At 38.7% G+C, this 17,643-nt stretch overlaps 1 protein-coding gene across 30 annotated transcripts in view; it reads right to left on the bottom strand.

Moving 5' to 3' along the window:
• Positions 1-17,643, bottom strand: part of TASP1 (taspase 1) — a 318,225-nt gene that overhangs the window by 146,105 nt on the left and 154,477 nt on the right. For 29 of the 30 annotated variants that reach the window (XR_015138791.1, XR_015138798.1, XR_015138800.1 and 26 more), the window contains one exon: positions 10,463-10,573. Coding sequence is in view for 14 of the 30 variants with exons in the window: in XM_086331228.1 (XP_086187354.1) it covers positions 10,463-10,573 (111 nt within the window). In the remaining 16 variants the exon portion in view is untranslated. Of the gene's footprint in view, positions 1-9,904; positions 10,127-10,462; positions 10,574-17,643 lie in introns of those variants that run through there. The other variant, XM_086331224.1, reaches the window with a different exon arrangement.

Here is a 17,643-nt window from a genome sequence, read left to right as displayed (position 1 = left end):
TCCACCAAATGTAACTTAAGCCCTATTCAAACTAATCAGTCAGTTATATGTACAACTCAGCCTTCAGCTTCGTATGACTGAACTTTCCTTTCCTTCTTGCAACATTATAATTATGTGCTCCAAGTTTACTGTAACTATTAATATTAGTGGCTTTTCTCCACATGCTCACAGCGAAAGGAACAGACAAAACCCTTTTTTGATCACCTAATCAGTACCCTTTGGAGGAAAAGAAAACTCTAGTATGGAAACAAAGATCTTTATTTTTCTTTCTTTTTTTTTTTCTTCAGCATGGGATGAAACACATTCTTTGAGTGGTTTTAATTAAATCCTAATACTTCATAAACATCTTTTAACAAAAATTCAAAATAAAGTACCTATTGTGAATGCTCAGCAGCTCCCAATTCTGTGATGGCACCAACCTTTATAATCAAGTCCACGGTGCCTAAATCTGGCCAACTTTGAAAACAAATATACCAGCAACAAAACTGGTAGGTTTTTTTTTTAGAGTAACATGACACTGTTTACAGAGCTGTTTTGCTCTTTTCCTTTTTCAGTACTGTGCTTATTACTTGCTTTCTAACCAAATACTATTACCAAATTATTTCCAGTTATCAAAATTTGGTAGGAAATTTAAATAGTCTTTTCTTTGTTTCCCAAAAGGCTTGAGTAAGAACACATTTGCTGTTGTTGACATCATCATCCTCTGCTATTTAAAAAGCACCAAGTGTCCAAAACACATGGGATTTCCAGGCTCTAAGAGAAGGCTAGAGCTCTTGTGTAAACAGGAAACCTAGGCCACAGGGACAAAACCAGCTTGGGTTGTGAATGCACAAAGCCCAGCAAAGTCACAGCTCTGTTGCCAGATACCCACTTCCACTCATTCCAATAAGCTAATTTTGCTAATCTGCTGCTGTTCAATTGTTAGTAATTTAATACAATCACAAGTTTTTCTTTTTTTCTTATTTGTAACAGGAGAGGAAGAAGAGGAAAATGACTGAGTTCCCCAGGACAGGACAACCCAGCTTTCTCCAAGACTCCCCTTCAGGAGCAGCGCTTCAGCCACACCACAGGAAGCAATCTCTGGGCTTCTTGGAAATTGTGCTAATTTCAATTTAATAAGCAGATGAACTATTTATTTTCAAATGATGATTACCTGGGTCAATAAATGGGAATTTTAACCACCCACTCTAGCCAAAGAAAGAAAATTATGTGTCAAATTTTTACAACTTTCAACAATTCCACTAAGTATAATCTAACCAATCACTCTTCCTACTCTCCCTCCTCTCAGCCTTACAGCACAAGCTTTCTGCATCTTGTTTTAAGTGAGATATATGATTACTTCTTAAGCCTCTTTCAATTCTGCCGTCAGCTTCCTAAAGAACATTCCTGAAGGCCCTGAGAAAACCACATTCATTTCTAAAGTGACTGTCAACCTTGTAGTCACTTGCTATCTTTCTTCTATTTTCCTTTTGTCCCTATCCACCCACTCACTTAAATTTATCCTGATTTGTAAAATGACTATACACTTTAAAATATTCTGTATATGTATCTACGGTCACTTGGGAAGAACAATCTGACTGATTTTGCAGCTTGCTGATCCTCCATCAGATACACTCTAGTTAAAGAAGAAAAAAGATGAAAGGCAAAGTATCAATCTTCAGTAAGTTTGTGTGCTACTGGTGCACAGTTGAAATGCAAAGTTGTAGACGTCAGTCATCTACTGAACTCTCAACCATCCAGCTTATCACCAAAGACCTTGGCTGGAAGACCATCATTTCTGATCCTCTTTCTCTCCCAGCTGTTGAGAGACGTTCTCTTCTTACCCTGCCACTGCACATGCTTGAAAGTTGACTCATACCCTCCTACTGACTTGGCCTACCAGCTTTTTCTTGATATTCCTTTATATCTCTAAACACATGGAAACTCCTTGGTTATCTCAAAAAATTCAATGTCTCTGGCTTCAAGATGAGTGTCCTCCTCGTCATATCTTTTCTCCCTCTCTTTCCTGTCTCCTCACAGGTCAGTCTTTCCACCCATTCTGAAGGCAGACACCTTAAAGGTTTTCACCCTCTCCTTAATTCATTCCACAGATGTTCTCTTTGCTAGACACTCTTCTGGCTGCTGAGGATACCACAATGCAGGGCGTGTGGGGTAGAATAACAGTCAAAATCTCTGCTCTCAGAGCTTGTGCCATGTTTAGGAGAGACAATAATAATAAAGTACAGGATAAAGTAAGTGTCAAGAAGAAACACAAACCACAGTAAGAGAAGTTAAAATTGTAGGCAGGGTGGTTAGGAAAGACCTCTTTGAGGAAAGGACATACAAGCACATCTGGCCTCCTCAGCTGGATCATCCATTCTGTGAAAGATGCCATGAATTCCATAAATTCCAAGGGCAAGTCCAGAGTCTCAACTTCCCTCTCAAGCTCCAGGCCCACATATCCAACTGACTGTCTTGTCTACAAACACCTCTATGCCAATACAACAGTCCAAATCAACCCCATTCTCTCCATGTGTTCAATGTTCCATGCATGACATTCTTATCATGTCTTGTTGCCCTTGTAAGTCCAGGTCCAAGAGAATCAAAACTCTAGTTACTTCGATGGTTCTTTCACTGCATTTGTCCCATTCAGTCATCCATCAAGAATCTCAAGGATCCTCTCGCTGAGAGTCTCTGGCTCCTGATTCTCCTTTCTGTCCACTCGAGTTCTGCTTCTCTACTTGCCACAGCCTTCATATTAGCAGTTTCACCTACAGGGCCTCCCTCCTCCGATCCATCCCATGTCCTACCATTGCACTCCATTGCCAAAGCCTTATGTGGCTCTCTCCAATACAGTAAGTCCAATTTGGGGGTGTTCTTTTTCATTTATCATTACACCACTCTCCCTAATATACTCTGTCCACTTGTTAAGTTAGATTAGTTGCTGTTCACAAACCCAGTCCAAGAATCTTCCTGAAGGAACCTCATTCATGACATTCCCCTAGATCTACTAGATATGACACCTCTTCCTCTGCTTCTTCTGAACTCTGCTTTTCCTACTTAACATATTAAGGGTTTAATTATGAAGTTTTTCGTAAAACATAAAAAGATACATGTAGCATATTAACAGAACACATGAAATAGAACAAATGTTGATTGATCTACCAAACAACTAGAAAAATCCAACATTACTAATACTGTTTAGACTCCCCAGGTCTTCTCTCCCAAAGGAAACCACCATCCTGAATTATTTTTCCATAACTTCTTGCTCTCGTACATAGTTTTACCATGCATGCATGTCTTAATAGTGTCTGGTTTTGCAAAGTTATATTCATGGTGGCAACACTGACTGCAGTCCTTGGCAAACTGCATTTTTAACTTAGTATTATGATTTTAAGGTTCTTTCATAAGGATGTGTGTTCTCTGAGATCCGTTCATTTTCACTGCCACACAGCATTCTCCTGTTGATGGACATTGGAGTGGTTTCCATTTCCTGCTATTAAGAAAAAAACAATCCTGTACATATTGCTGTGTGTGTCACCCCGGGCATGTGAATATAGGACTAGAATTTCTGGGTTGTGGGACACACACATGTTCCACTTTTTATAAGACTGATAAATATGTTTCTAAAAATGACTGTATCTATTGAAAAACAGCAATGTCTAAAATTTTTACTTATTTCATATTCTCTACCTAGTGGCTCTAATATCTAAAGTCTTTGGTGGTCTGGTTAAAGTTTTTGTTGACATACTTTCTCTCATTGTAACTCTCCATCATGTGTGTTTCATTTTAATTTTAGCTCTTATTTTGAATTCACAGTTGAGCACTTCTTTGAGACCTGAATGGAAAGAGCACTTCTTTAGGAAGGATTTTCATTTACTTCTGTCAAGCCTCTGGAAGCTTCATGTAACTAGGAATATCTTAAACAAAGATTCTAACCCATTCATTTGAAAGTGTGATTTTGTCATTAATATTTTGTCCAACATTATTAGATTATTTGCAGTCAAAATTTCTAGGATCTCCATTTGACAAAATTGCAAGGAATGAAGTCCCTATATTTCCTCTACTTTAGTATGAAACCTACATTTCACATTTAAACTGCATCTTACATTTTATTTACTGTACATTTGACTTTTTTCTCCTCATAGAATGCAAGTTCCTTGACAGTAAGGCTGATCTGTTGTATTTATCTGTGAATGTTTCACAGTTTTCACAGCAGCCAGCAAAGTATATTCATGGCTTTCAATGAATATTTATTAAACAAAAATATGTCCAAAATTCTGCAGTATAAAAACCTAGGGCCCAACAATTAGTGGTAAATAATGCATTCAGAAAACAAAGATCATGGCATCTGGTCCCATCACTTTATGGCAAATAGATGGGGAAACAGTGGAAACAGTGTCAGACTTTATTTTTGGGGGCTCCAAAATCACTGCAGATGGTGATTACAGCCATGAAATTAAAAGATGCTTACTCCTTGGAAGGAGAGTTATGACCAACCTAGACAGCATATTCAAAAGCAGAGACATCACTTTGCCAACAAAGGTCCGTCTAGTCAAGGCTATGGTTTTTCCTGTGGTCATGTATGGATGTGAGAGTTGGACTGTGAAGAAAGCTGAGCGCTGAAGAATTGATGCTTTTGAACTGTGGTGTTGGAGAAGACTCTTGAGAGTCCCTTGGACTGCAAGGAGATCCAACTAGTCCATTCTGAAGGAGATCAGCCCTGGGATTTCTTTGGAAGGAATGATGCTAAAGCTGAAACTCCAGTACTTTGGCCACCTCATGCGAAGAGTTGACTCATTGGAAAAGACTCTGATCCTGGGAGGGATTGGGGACAGGAGGAAAAGGGGACGACAGAGGATGAGATGGCTGGATGGCATCACCAACTCGATGGACGTGAGTTTGAGTGAACTCCAGGAACTGGTGATGGACAGGGAGGCCTGGTGTGCTGCGATTCATGGGGTCGCAAAGAGTCGGACACGACTGAGCAACTGAACTGAACTGAATAGAATGCTTTAGGGATGCCTAATTTATTGTTTTATTTTACAATTTGGACATGAGAGTACAACAGGCTATATATATCACAATGTTTATGACAATGAAGGAAAAACATCTTTTTTAATAGATTTCAAAAAATAAGTTCTCTGAGGAAGAAGAATTTAGGGCTTGAAAAGAAGAAACATGCATGAAGAATATGGAGAAAAGTCTTGTAAGAATCCAAAGATGCACTGGTAAAGAGACCAGTATATACTTTATGGTTTTCTAAATTATAACAAAACTCATGAAATATCATATATGACTTCAGATAAGAAGTTCCAATGTATAATGACAATATACTTTTGCTCCTCCTATGAAACCTAATGCTTACAAATTATCAGGGTTTTACCTAAGAAGCTGGTCATTAAAAGAAAATATATATCAAATATAATTTCCCAAGTGGGCAGAAAATCACAGAAGTGGACTCCCTACAAACCCAGTTATTGATGGCATTCTGGCATCATCATAGGCTGACAGCAAACCTAGGACGTCAGAAAGAGTGTAAGCACATTCCCCCAAGGAATGACATAAAGGAACACAGAGCAAAACCCCTTCTTTAAAAAAAAATCATAATACTATACACCACATAGAATTTTTCAGTAATAGTCACCTAGTCTGTATTTTGATGATATCAACAATTTAGCTTAAAAATTCATACAGAAATTTGATTCTTACAGATAACATTTCATCAATGATCATATTTAGTAGAGAGCCAAACCAACTAAAAAATGTACTATGACATTACTTAGGGCTTCCCTGATAGCTCAGTTGGTAAAGAATCCACTTGCAGTGCAGGAGATCCCCGTTTGATTCCTGGGTCGGGAAGATCCCCTGGAGAAGGGATAGGCTACCCACTCCAGTATCCTTGGGCTTCCCTGGTGGCTCAGCTGGTAAAGAATCCGCCTGCAATGCAGGAGACCTGGGTTTGATCCTTGGGTTGGGAAGATCCCCTGGAGAAAGGAAAGGCTACCCACTCCAGTATTCTGGCCTGGAGAATTTCATGGACTGTATGGTCCATGGGGTTGCAAAGAGTTGGACACAGCTGAGGGACTTTCACTTCACTTATGACATTACTTGTAGAGAACTGGGCAGGAAGTTATAATGCCACCCTGAAGTTCACATACCACATGTTCAGCCGGAGTTTGCATGAAAAAAGAACAATTCATAAAACCAAGTTTGTTCAAAAACAACCATGAATAGGAAAAGTCACATCCAAACATTGTAAGAGACTGTGTGTGTGTGTGTATAATTTAAAAAGCACAACTAAAAAGGAAATCTATTTATTTCTTTTCCCTACTTAACTAAGCATTCAGTCTATAATCAACTGGTTAGTATGAAGTATTATTAAGGCACTATTTTTACAGTACCTTTTTTTTATGGGTTTTGTATGTTATACAAACAGTGGTTTTTTGAAAAATGGCACAAATTGGTTACTCTCTTTTATGCTTCCTATATTAAGTCAAACCAAAGCTCTGGTCTTTGCATTAAAGGTAACGTAAGTGGAAACAAAAACATTTTAATCTTCAAAATGTCTTTCAATTTTACTCTATTCATTCTATCACAGTAAAGTTTTATTTATCAAAAATCAATTTTCAAAGAACCCTACATTTAAAATAATTTCAGGGGTTTCACATTGCAAAAAAGGGGGGGTGGGGAATCTTTTAATGAGTTACTGACTACTTTAGAAAAAATACATAAAAACACATTATTTAATCATAGCGTAAAATTACTTTTTAAAAAATCCCTTATTATTGTGGAAGGTCACAGATATCAAACATACCACTACTCAAAAAGACAGGGTTATTTTAAAATTCTGCACAGATGATTATTACTGTGTCATTTTAGAATATTTTATTTAAGGCAATTTTACCATTAATAAAAGTTTAAATGTCAACTGAAAGAAAATCATCCAAACAGTACAACAGAAGAGTGGTCTAAAGTTGTGAGCAGATAATTCATAGACACACAAAAGGCCAAGTAATATTTGAAAATGTACTCATCAGAAAAGAGATAAATTACAACTGGAAACCATTTTTTTAATCCATGATTTTAGGGAAAAAAAATTTTTTTAATGTGATAACAACCACTGGGAAAAGAGTATGGAGGAGATGTCCAGTTTCTGGTGCAATATATACAGAGCTTAGAGGTCATCATTCTACACTAACAAGTAAAAAGCGGAACAAACTGAAAAACCAACAGCTCTTCTTAGGTCCATCAGAAGAGTGAGGTCACACGATAAACAATTGCCTCTGCAACTGAATAAACAGTCACACAGAAAGCACCACGGATGGGGGCAGCCCCATGAGCAGAAAGGGCCACGGGAACCAGTGCCTGGGTAGGAAGATCTGAACTGTAGCTGAAGAACTACCAGGGGCTTAGATAAATGTGTCCTGAGCATCATATAAAATATTCATATGTATATACTGTCATGAGAATCTCCAGATATATTATTTGTGAAATTTTTTTTTTTAAGAGAAAACAAAGGAAGCAAGAAAGGAAAAGTATCACGATGCCTTTCCACAAAACCAAGTGGCGTCAAGCTTGCCACAAACATCACTAGAGAGGATTTTGACCAAATCACCTTAGACAGAAACTTTCAACCCACCTATAATGGTTTCAATTTATAGTTTCAAGTAAAGACTAAATTGACTTTCACACACACATTTTAGGTTGGCTGGTGAACAAACCAGGAACCGAACAGAATTTTGGACCTAGGAAGGACTTTGGGGACCATTGAGCTAGACCCCTCTTTTACACATGAGGAAACTAAGGACAAAGAGACTTTTTTAAAACAAACAACTAATTTCATAAAATAGTAAAGAACCTGACCCCCTTGCTTCTCATCCAGGCTTCTAGTAAAATCAATTTCCTTTGTTATAACATTTTGTAAATATCATCTATGCTTCTTGAAAATTCTCAAGTGGTCCCAGAAATTTTTTATTTTCCAATCCCATTTCCAACTCCAAATAAACTGATTAAAATTCATATTAAAATATGATTACACCTCATATTTACAAGTGTAATCTAGTAGAGAATTCATAAAATTTAGCATGGTGGAGGAATTTAGAAATTGTCTCTTGTTTAACTTTTTTTTTTCCCCTAAAGAAAACAAAACAGAACTTAATTAACTTGTTAGATCCAGTGAGTCAGACACACAGTTAAGAGCAGAACCCAGCTGTCCTAACTCTCAGAATAGTCTTCGCTATTCCACATTATGTTTTACTTATAAAAGGAAGGGGCAGCATGATCTTGCAAAACCAACACCCACTGACTAACCGGCTGAGTTTGGGCAAGTCACTGGACTCTTGTAAAATAGGTTGCTTCACGATTTAGTGAGCACAGGTGATAAACTGAGCTCTGAAGTCTCTTACTCCTTTCCGAGAGTCTGGAATTTTTCAGACGGGGTTCAATATGCATGAGGTCATGGGATGGAGTGGGGAAAACAGAGTACTGCAACCTAACTCTGAGTAGTTTCAAAAGTTATACAAAAGGCGAGGGTAACAAAGTATCAGAAGAGAAAGGAGGGGAGCTCAGACTTGGAGATGGACAACTAGCTAGTGAATCCGTGGTTTCGGATGCAGGAAAGCGCTTCAGGTCACTCTCAACAGGGAGGAAATGGACATGTGCCATAACCACAGGGTTTCCAGGATGTGAACTTCTCCTAAGTGCTGACTGTTCACCTCTCAGCACTCCTTCCCATTGTTCTGAGAATGCAGCTGGTATAGCTGGACAATTAATAGCAAATTACATAAATTATATACGTTGTTAAGGCCAAGAATTTGGTTTTCTTTCAACCCAGCATTCCATGATGGTAACTTAAAGCAAAAGAACAAAAAGAGGAGTCTGATGCTGATACATTTGAGGATGGAGTAACATGAATGCCATCAACCTTTTTCTGAAAAATAAGGCAGACCTCAAAGGCCGTTCCTAACACATTCCTCAGCTCACAATTTGTTATCAGGTGATTCTTACCAGTATGCATGTAGTTCGTACCATTATTTACGTTTTCATAACCTCAGGTCATATGACTGGAAGAAAGCACCTGTTACAGAATCTCTTCATATTGAAACTTTTCTATAGTTATTCACTCTCTTCTTCCTTCAGATAAATCCAGTTCTTTTTTGCCTATAATCTGTTTTTCTTTCTCTCTCTACGCTAAAATCTTCCCTAAAAGGGCATGATACTTACTAAGGGCTGAGCGACCATGCATATAAATCTGAGGAAGTAATTCAGTTTTATCCCCATCCCTGGAACCCCCTATCTAGCCCATCAGTTGCATGCTTATATGTGGTCCTTTGAATGGACTTTCATAAATTCTAAGCAGAGATCGCTTTGAGATGAAAAGTGTTTTGAGTAGGTAAAGCCTAAATTCTGACAAGATAGATCAGGGCAACCCTTGCTAGCCAGACCCACACCAGCACCCTAAAGGTAGGGTTGGGGAAGGGGTGTGACTAGACACCTGGACACTGTGGGAAAACTGGGGGGGAAAGCCCTGATCCCTGGCTGATGCAGCCCTGCTGCCCGTCGGGAACACTTGCTCTACCTAAGAGTTATGTAGGTGCCGAGCCCCCGCCATGCCAACCCCACTGTCATATCTCTGTCTCTGTGCCCACAGTCCTGTCTTCCCCTCTTTTTCTGGCTTCCTCGGCCAGTTCTAGGAGTCTGCCATCAGTGAGTCCTTTCAGGGTGATTTTTTTCCTAGACACCTGTCTGTATTGTCCTCACCATATAATTTGCACCTCGTATTATCCTCTTGATTCTCTACTTGGAGATGCCCTCCAGATTAAACCCTGTGATAGTCTTTCCCTAGTTTATGCGTTATGGCTTCTTACTCTAACTTATTTTTAACATTTTATATAAAGCATAGAAGAAGTATGGTTAATATTTCTTATACAATTTCATAAGCCTTTCATAGAGGTAAGTTCAATGTTAAAAAGATGGGAAAATCCAGAGTCAAATAGTTTTAAACAAAATAACAGATATCTATAGGGAAATTGGTAGGCTACAGAAAATCTTTCCACAGATTAGACAAGGCATCCCTTCTTCCAACCAGATGTAGCTTCACAACGGCAAATGGAGCCAGGCTGGATTTCAACTCAACCCTAGACAACTATAAAAAGAGTCAAGTTGCATCACAGAAAAGATTTAAAGGAGGTAGTCCTTTGAATTTTGTTTTAATAGAATTTTATTCTATTGTATATCATTCTAATCTTGGACAACATTTCACAGCTTGGGCGTTCTATTGGTTAGATGGTAAATTTTATGTAGTAGTAGCTATTTTGATGGAATTTATTTTCACACCAATGTGAATTGAGTGTCTAAGTCCATGCTAGGCCCTGGACTTTGGTCTAGCAATACAAACATGATACCTGACTCATGAAGCTTACAGCTCAGCAAAACAATCTCTATTTAGAAGGAAATTATATTTTTTTGACATTATACTTACTGATGAACTTGTTTTGCATAGTCTCCAGCAAAGCCTGGTGGGCATCTTCAGCTTGGAGAGCGTGTGAACATTCTCTGGCTAGTATGGTGCGCACGAGATGCTCCCCACACCCTAGAAATCCAAAGAAACCAAGAACGGTTGAGCAAAGGCAGTACTAAATATCCTTCTTGTCTTAGTAGCACTAAGACGCCCATATGCACCACTAAAGAAGTAGTTACGTTGGAAAATAATTCATTGATGGATGAAATGATTTCTATGTGTAATCTATTTAGTAACTTCAGTCATGAGATTTGGCAGAAACTAAAGAAACACAGGACTGTCTAATCTTGAAAGGAAATGAAGAAAATAAAAATAATTCCCCTTTGTCATACGAATTATTCACATAAGACAGGAATTTAGATTCTCTACCTAGGAACTATTGAGGGTTCTGTTTCATTTCCTTTGCTGAATAATCACAAAAAACTGTTGTATAATTTCCACACAGTAGGTTCTTGCTGGTTATCTATTTCATATGTAATAGTATGTATATTTTAATCAAAAGCTCTTAAGTTCACGAAATTTAAACCAATACAAACTGATGTAACACACGGTTCTGTTTGGCTAGTGTGTATCTGACAGACATCAGGCAATAAATCTACTGTAAAAATATAACCTGCAATTTTTAAAATAGTTCCATTCATTTCAGAAGTTTTCTCTCCATATGTAGACCTCTCCTCCTCTCCCTCCTCCCTGTGTCCCCATATACACATGCACATACGCATATACACATGTGTGTATATTATGTATACACGTACATTACACACTCATCGTCAAAAATACAAACTATTCAAAACCTGTCATGCTTTTTTTTTTTTTTTAAATCACCTATGTTTTGCCAGAAATCTTTGTTGTTGTTCAGTCATTGTGTCCAACCCTTGGTGACCCCATGGACTGCAGCCCGCCAGGCTCTTCTGTCCTTCACTATCTCCCAGAGTTTACTCAGATTCATGTCCATTGAGCTAGTGATGCTTTCTAACCATCTCATCCTCTGCCGCCCCCTTCTCCTTCTGCCTTCCATCTTTCCCAGCATCAGGGTCTTTTCCAATAAGTCAGCTGTTCACATCAGGAGGCCAAAGTATTGGAGTTTTAGTCTGACTGCCAGAAATACCTTTCCCATATTTTTTGGTAAAGTAAATATAAATCTCTTTCAAGATCTCAATATCTCCTTGAGAGTATCTATACTTAAGACCTTCATCTAGGTATGCAATTTAATATATAACTTGTAGGTAGGATTATGGTGATCCCTATTTTGTTAAAGCTTTGCACTATTATTTTTATAATTGGGGAAAAATTAAAATAAAGCTAATAGAAACCATTTTTGACACTTATTAAAACTCCATAAAATTTAATTCCCTTTGTATATATATTTGATGTTGAACAGTGAAATGTTATACTCTAGAACAATAATAATTATTAGGAAATTGTCATATTATAAGCTAATTGGGTATTCAGAAGGTTATGTGCACATGACTCAAGTCAAACAGCTAAACCACATGAAGTTAACATTACATCAAAAATATACAGTATGTGGCAGAGAGACTTTTTCCTCTCATGTTATACAGGAATATATACGGTTTTCCAATGGTTGGTTATTTTCCAAGAAACTTAAAATTATCACTTCTTTTCTGACATATATCACCTTTAACATAAGAGCCTTGACATTAAAAGTTTGTTCTCCTGTAGGTTCCAAACCTGTGGCAGATTCATGTTGATGTATGGCAAAACCAATACAATATTGTAAAGTAATTAACCTTCAATTAAAATAAATAAATTTATATTAAAAAAACAAACAAAGAAATTCTGATTTCTGTGGTTTTATGCACAAATTTCTAAGGTTTCTTATGACATGCTGGCATACAGCTGAGGGCTTTCCTGGTGGCTCAGCTGGTAAACAGTCTGCCTGCAATGAGGGAGACCTGGGTTCAATCCCTGGATTGGGAAGATCCCCTGGAGAAAGGAATGGCAACCCACTCCAGTATTCTGGCCTGCAGGATTCAGTCCATGGGGTCACAAAGAGTCAGACACAACTGAGTGACTTTCACTTTCATACAGCTGAAGTGTGATTCAGAGGCTAATAGGTCCATTCTTTATCCGTTAATATTAGAAATAAGTCTTTCAATACATCTTCCTTTTGTTCTTAATCATGCAAGCAAGAGTGTATTTATTTCCTCATATTTTAGCAGAAAACATGGGTTATACAAAGAATGAAAACCTAACAACAAACCAAGAGGAAAAGTGATAAATAACGAATTCTTAAAGAGCTTAAAATGGTACACACTTATTTAGCATCAATAAGAAAGACAACTAAATGAACTAAATGAACTAATGAAACAAACAGTGAATTCACAGCTTATGTTTTAAAAAAACACCTTTGAAGATGCTGTGGAACCAATTAACTATTCTGAAAATGAATAAATGAAAGAAAACAATCAAGCGTTTCTCTGGCGCTCCTATAGGAACTCCATAGTAGGGTGGTCAGAATGTTTATAAAGGAAAATTCTCTTCATAGCACTGTCCTGGTTAATAAATGAAGAAGTCAACAAAATTAGAATAAAACAATTTGTAATCCATAATGTAATAATTGATAAAAGCAACAATCATCAATGGCTGTTAATATCACAAAAAGATATAATCAGATACATGTCCCTTGATAAAATTACACCTTTATAGTCTTGCCCCATGCCAAAAAAATTACACCTCAACCTGATCAAGCCTCTAAATTCAATTATTAATTTCCAGGAATAAAAAACATGTGCAAAATCTACAGCTAACTTCATACTTAGTTGTGAAACACTGAATTGTTTCTCCCTAATATCAGATTCTATGAAGACCTACAGGACCTTCTAGAACTAACACCCAAAAAAGATGTCCTTTTCATTATAGGGGACTGGAATGCAAAAGTAGGAAGTCAAGAAACACCTGGAGTAACAGGCAAATTTGGCCTTGGAATACGGAATGAAGCAGGGCAAAGACTGATAGAGTTTCTCCAAGAGAACACACTGGTCATATCAAACACCCTCTTCCAACAACACAAGAGAAGACTCTACACATGGACATCACCAGATGGTCAACACTGAAATCAAACTCATTATATTCTTTGCAGCCAAAAATGGAGAAGCCCTATACAGACAGCAAAAACAAGACCGGGAGCTGACTGTAGCTCAGATCGTGAACTCCTTATTGTCAAATTCAGAATTAAACTGAAGAAAGTAGGGAAAACCACTAGACGATTCAGGTATGACCTAAATCAAATCCCTTATGATTATACAGTGGAAGTGAGAAATAGATTTAAGGGACTAGATCTGACAGATAGAGTGCCTGATGAACTATGGATGGAGGTTTGTGACATTGTACAGGAGACAGGGATCAAGACCATGCCCATGGAAAAGAAATGCAAAAAAGCAAAATGGTTGTCTGGGGAGGCCTTACGAATAGCTGTGAAAAGAAGAGAAGCGAAAAGCAAAGGAGAAAAGGAAAGATATAAGCATCTGAATGCAGATTTCCAAAGAATAGCAAGGAGAGACAAGAAAGCCTTCCTCAGCAATCAATGCAAAGAACTAGAGGAAAACAACAGAATGGGAAAGACTAGAGCTCTCTTCAAGAAAATTAGAGATACCAAGGGAACATTTCATGCAAAGATGGGCTCAATAAAGGGCAGGAATGGTATGGACCTAACAGAAGCAGAAGATTTTAAGAAGAGGTGGCAAGAATACACAGAACTATACAAAAAAGATCTTCATGACCAAGATAATCATGATGGTGTGATCACTCCCCCAGACCCAGACATCCTGGAATGTGAAGTCAAGTGGGCCTTAGAAAGCATCACTATGAACAAAGCTAGTGGAGGCGACAGAATTCCAGTTGAGCTATTTCAAATTCTAAAAGATGATGTTGTGAAAGTGCTGCACTCAATATGCCAGCAAATTTGGAAAACTCAGCAGTGGCTACAGGACCGGAAAAGGTCAGTTTTCATTCCGATCCCAAAGAAAGGCAATGCCAAAGAATGCTCAAGCTATTGCACAATTGCACTCATCTCACACACTAGTAAAGTAATGCTCAAAATTCTCCAAGCCAGGCTTCAGCAATACATGAATGGTAAACTTCCAGATGTTCAAGCCGGTTTTAGAAAGGCAGAGGAACCAGAGATCAAATTGCCAACATCCACTGGATCATCGAAAAAGCAAGAGAGTTCCAGAAAAACATCTATTTCTGCTTTATTGACTATGCCAAAGCCTTTGACTGTGTGGATCACAATCAACTGTGGAAAATTCTTCAAGACATGGGAATACCAGACCACCTGACCTGCCTCTTGAGAAACCTATATGCAGGTCAAGAAGCAACAGTTAGAACTGGATATGGAACAACAGACTGGTTCCAAACAGGTAAAGGAGTACGTCAAGGCTGTATATTGTCACCCTGCTTATTTAAGAAATATGCAGAGTACATCATGAGAAACGCTGGGCTGGTAGATGCATAAGCTGGAATCATGATTGCTGGGAGATATATCAATAACCTCAGATATGCAGATGACACCACCCTTATGGCAGAAAGTGAAGAGAAACTAAAAAGCCTCTTGATGAAAGTGAAAAGGAGAGTGAAAAAGTTGGCTTAAAGCTCAACATACAGAAAACTAAGATCATGGCATTCGGGTCCCATCACTTCATGGGAAATAGAAGTGGAAACAGTGTCAGCCTTTATTTTTTGGGGCTCCAAAATCACTGCAGATGGTGATTGTAGCCATGAAATTAAAAGATGCTTACTCCTTGAAAGGAAAGTTATGACCAACCTAGATAGCATATTCAAAAGCAGAGACATTACTTTGCCAACAAAGGTCCGTCTAGTCAAGGCTATGGTTTTTCCAGTGGTCATGTATGGATGTGAGAGTTGGACTGTGAAGAAAGCTGAGTGCCGAAGAATTGATGCTTCTGAACTTTGGTGTTGGAGAAGACTCTTGAGAGTCCCTTGGACTGCAAGGAGATCCAACCAGTCCATTCTAAAGGAGATCAATCCTGGGTGTTCTTTGGAAGGAATGATGCTACAGCTGAAACTCCAGTACTTTGGCCACCTCATGCGAAGAGTTGACTCATTGGAAAAGACTCTGATGCTGGGAGGGATTGGGGGCAGGAGGAGAAAGGGACGACAGAGGATGAGATGGCTGGATGGCATCACCAACTTGATGGTCATGAGTTTGAATGAACTCCGGGAGTTGGTGATGAACAGGGAGGTCTGGCGTGCTGTGATTCATGGGGTAGCAAGGAGTCGGACACGACTGAGTGACTGAACTGAACTGAACTGAACTGAATATCAGGAAAAAGGCAATGATATCTGCTTTTATCACTTTCATTCAACAATACTTCAAGCCACTGCACTCTGTCAAAATGAAGTAGAAAGCATAAAGATCAGAAAGGAAAGGTAAAAACTGCTTCTTTTGTAGATGATATAATTGTTTACACAGAAAAAATCCCAAAGGAATCTACAAAACCACCACTAGTATTATCTCTCCATGTTCTTCCCATCTGGCTAGGAGTCTAGGGCAAAGGTTGGCAGCAGACTCCTGTCTGGTACTTATCAGTCCCCAAAATATGAACTTGATTTCCACTTCTTCTCCATCCATGCACACAACAGATTGTTTCTGAGCACCTACTTGGTGCTACCGCCAGAGCACACAGCAGTAGGCAGAGGCGCTGCTACTGTTTTCAGATCTGCCCAGAGGTGCTGGACCCATGACTGTCTACTGAATACTCAGTGAATGGCCACCCTAGCCAGTCCAGATGCCTGTGCCTTGACTGAGTGCTTTACAGACCAAACCTGGGGATTTGGATGGAAACCCTGGATACAGGAGGCCCCTAGACATCCCCACAGCCTGCAGAGAGCCAGTCTCCATGGCCAGGTCTCTCCCATTAATCCCAACTTTTAGACTAGTTCCAGTTCACTCTCTCCTGGTGGGCTTTCTATTCCGGAGACTCCCACACCCAAAGACATCAGAATTATAACACATTTCCTCTCTCATGGGGATCCTCAGCCTCTAACAACCCATACTAAAGATGAATTCACAATAAAAAAAATCACAAATCACACACACTGAGAGACTTATAAGGCAGAATGAGCATATGCAAAAACAGAGGGATTGCCAAACAAAGAAGTGGTGATAACAGAATAGTGGTTGACAAACATTTTATATTTTTAAAAAATTATAATAAAAATTTTAGCATTTCCTTGAAAGGAAAGTTATGACCAACCTAGATAGCATATTCAAAAGCAGAGACATTACTTTGCCAACAAAGGTCCATCTAGTCAAGGCTATGGTTTTTCCTGTGGTCATGTATAGATGTGAAAGTTGGACTGTGAAGAAAGCTGAGCGCCGAAGAATTGATGCTTTTCAACTGTGGTGTTGGAGAAGACTCTTGAGAGTCCCTTGGACTGCAAGGAGATCCAACCAGTTCATCCTAAAGGAGATCAGTCCTGGGTGTTCTTTGGAAGGACTGATGTTGAAGCTGAAACTGACTCATTTGAAAAGACCCTGATGCTGGGAAAGACTGAGGGCAGGAGGAAAAGGGGATGACTGAGGATGAGATGGTTGGATGGCATCACCGACTCGATGGACATGGGTTTGGGTGAACTCCGGGAGTTGGTGATGGACAGGGAGGCCTGGCGTGCTGCAGTTCATGGGGTCACAAAAAGTCGGATGCGACTGAGTGACTGAACTGAACTGAACTGAAACATTTTAGGCTTTGAAGGCTACGTATGATTCCTGTTAAATACTGTTTTATTTTTGTAACAACCCTTTTAAAAATTAAATATCATTTTTTGCTCATTGGGCGTGCAAATACAGGCCATGGCCAGATTTGGCCCACTGATCTTAGTTTGACAAGCCTGATAATGGAAAACCTATCATACAAAGATGAAAAGGGAGATCATTATCAAAAAAACAAAACAAGGCAATCTGAGAGCCAGGGATTGGGAGAGGTGAGCAGATTTTCCAATGAATCAAATAAAACTTTACAGATTAAAAAAAAAAAAAAACTGTTTAAAACTCAATGCAAGAGAGAGAATTAGAAAATACACCCATGGGAAAAAACTTAAAAGCAGCCTAGAATGATAAAGAGAAGGAAAATGAGTTAAGAAGCCTAAAGTGTAAAATG

This window comes from Bos grunniens, chromosome 13 (genome assembly GCF_055505025.1).
Source record: "Bos grunniens cultivar Pamir isolate PY7600 chromosome 13, Bosgru_T2T1.0, whole genome shotgun sequence".
Taxonomy (NCBI): domain Eukaryota; kingdom Metazoa; phylum Chordata; class Mammalia; order Artiodactyla; family Bovidae; genus Bos; species Bos grunniens.
This window is presented reverse-complemented; position numbering and strand designations above follow the sequence as displayed.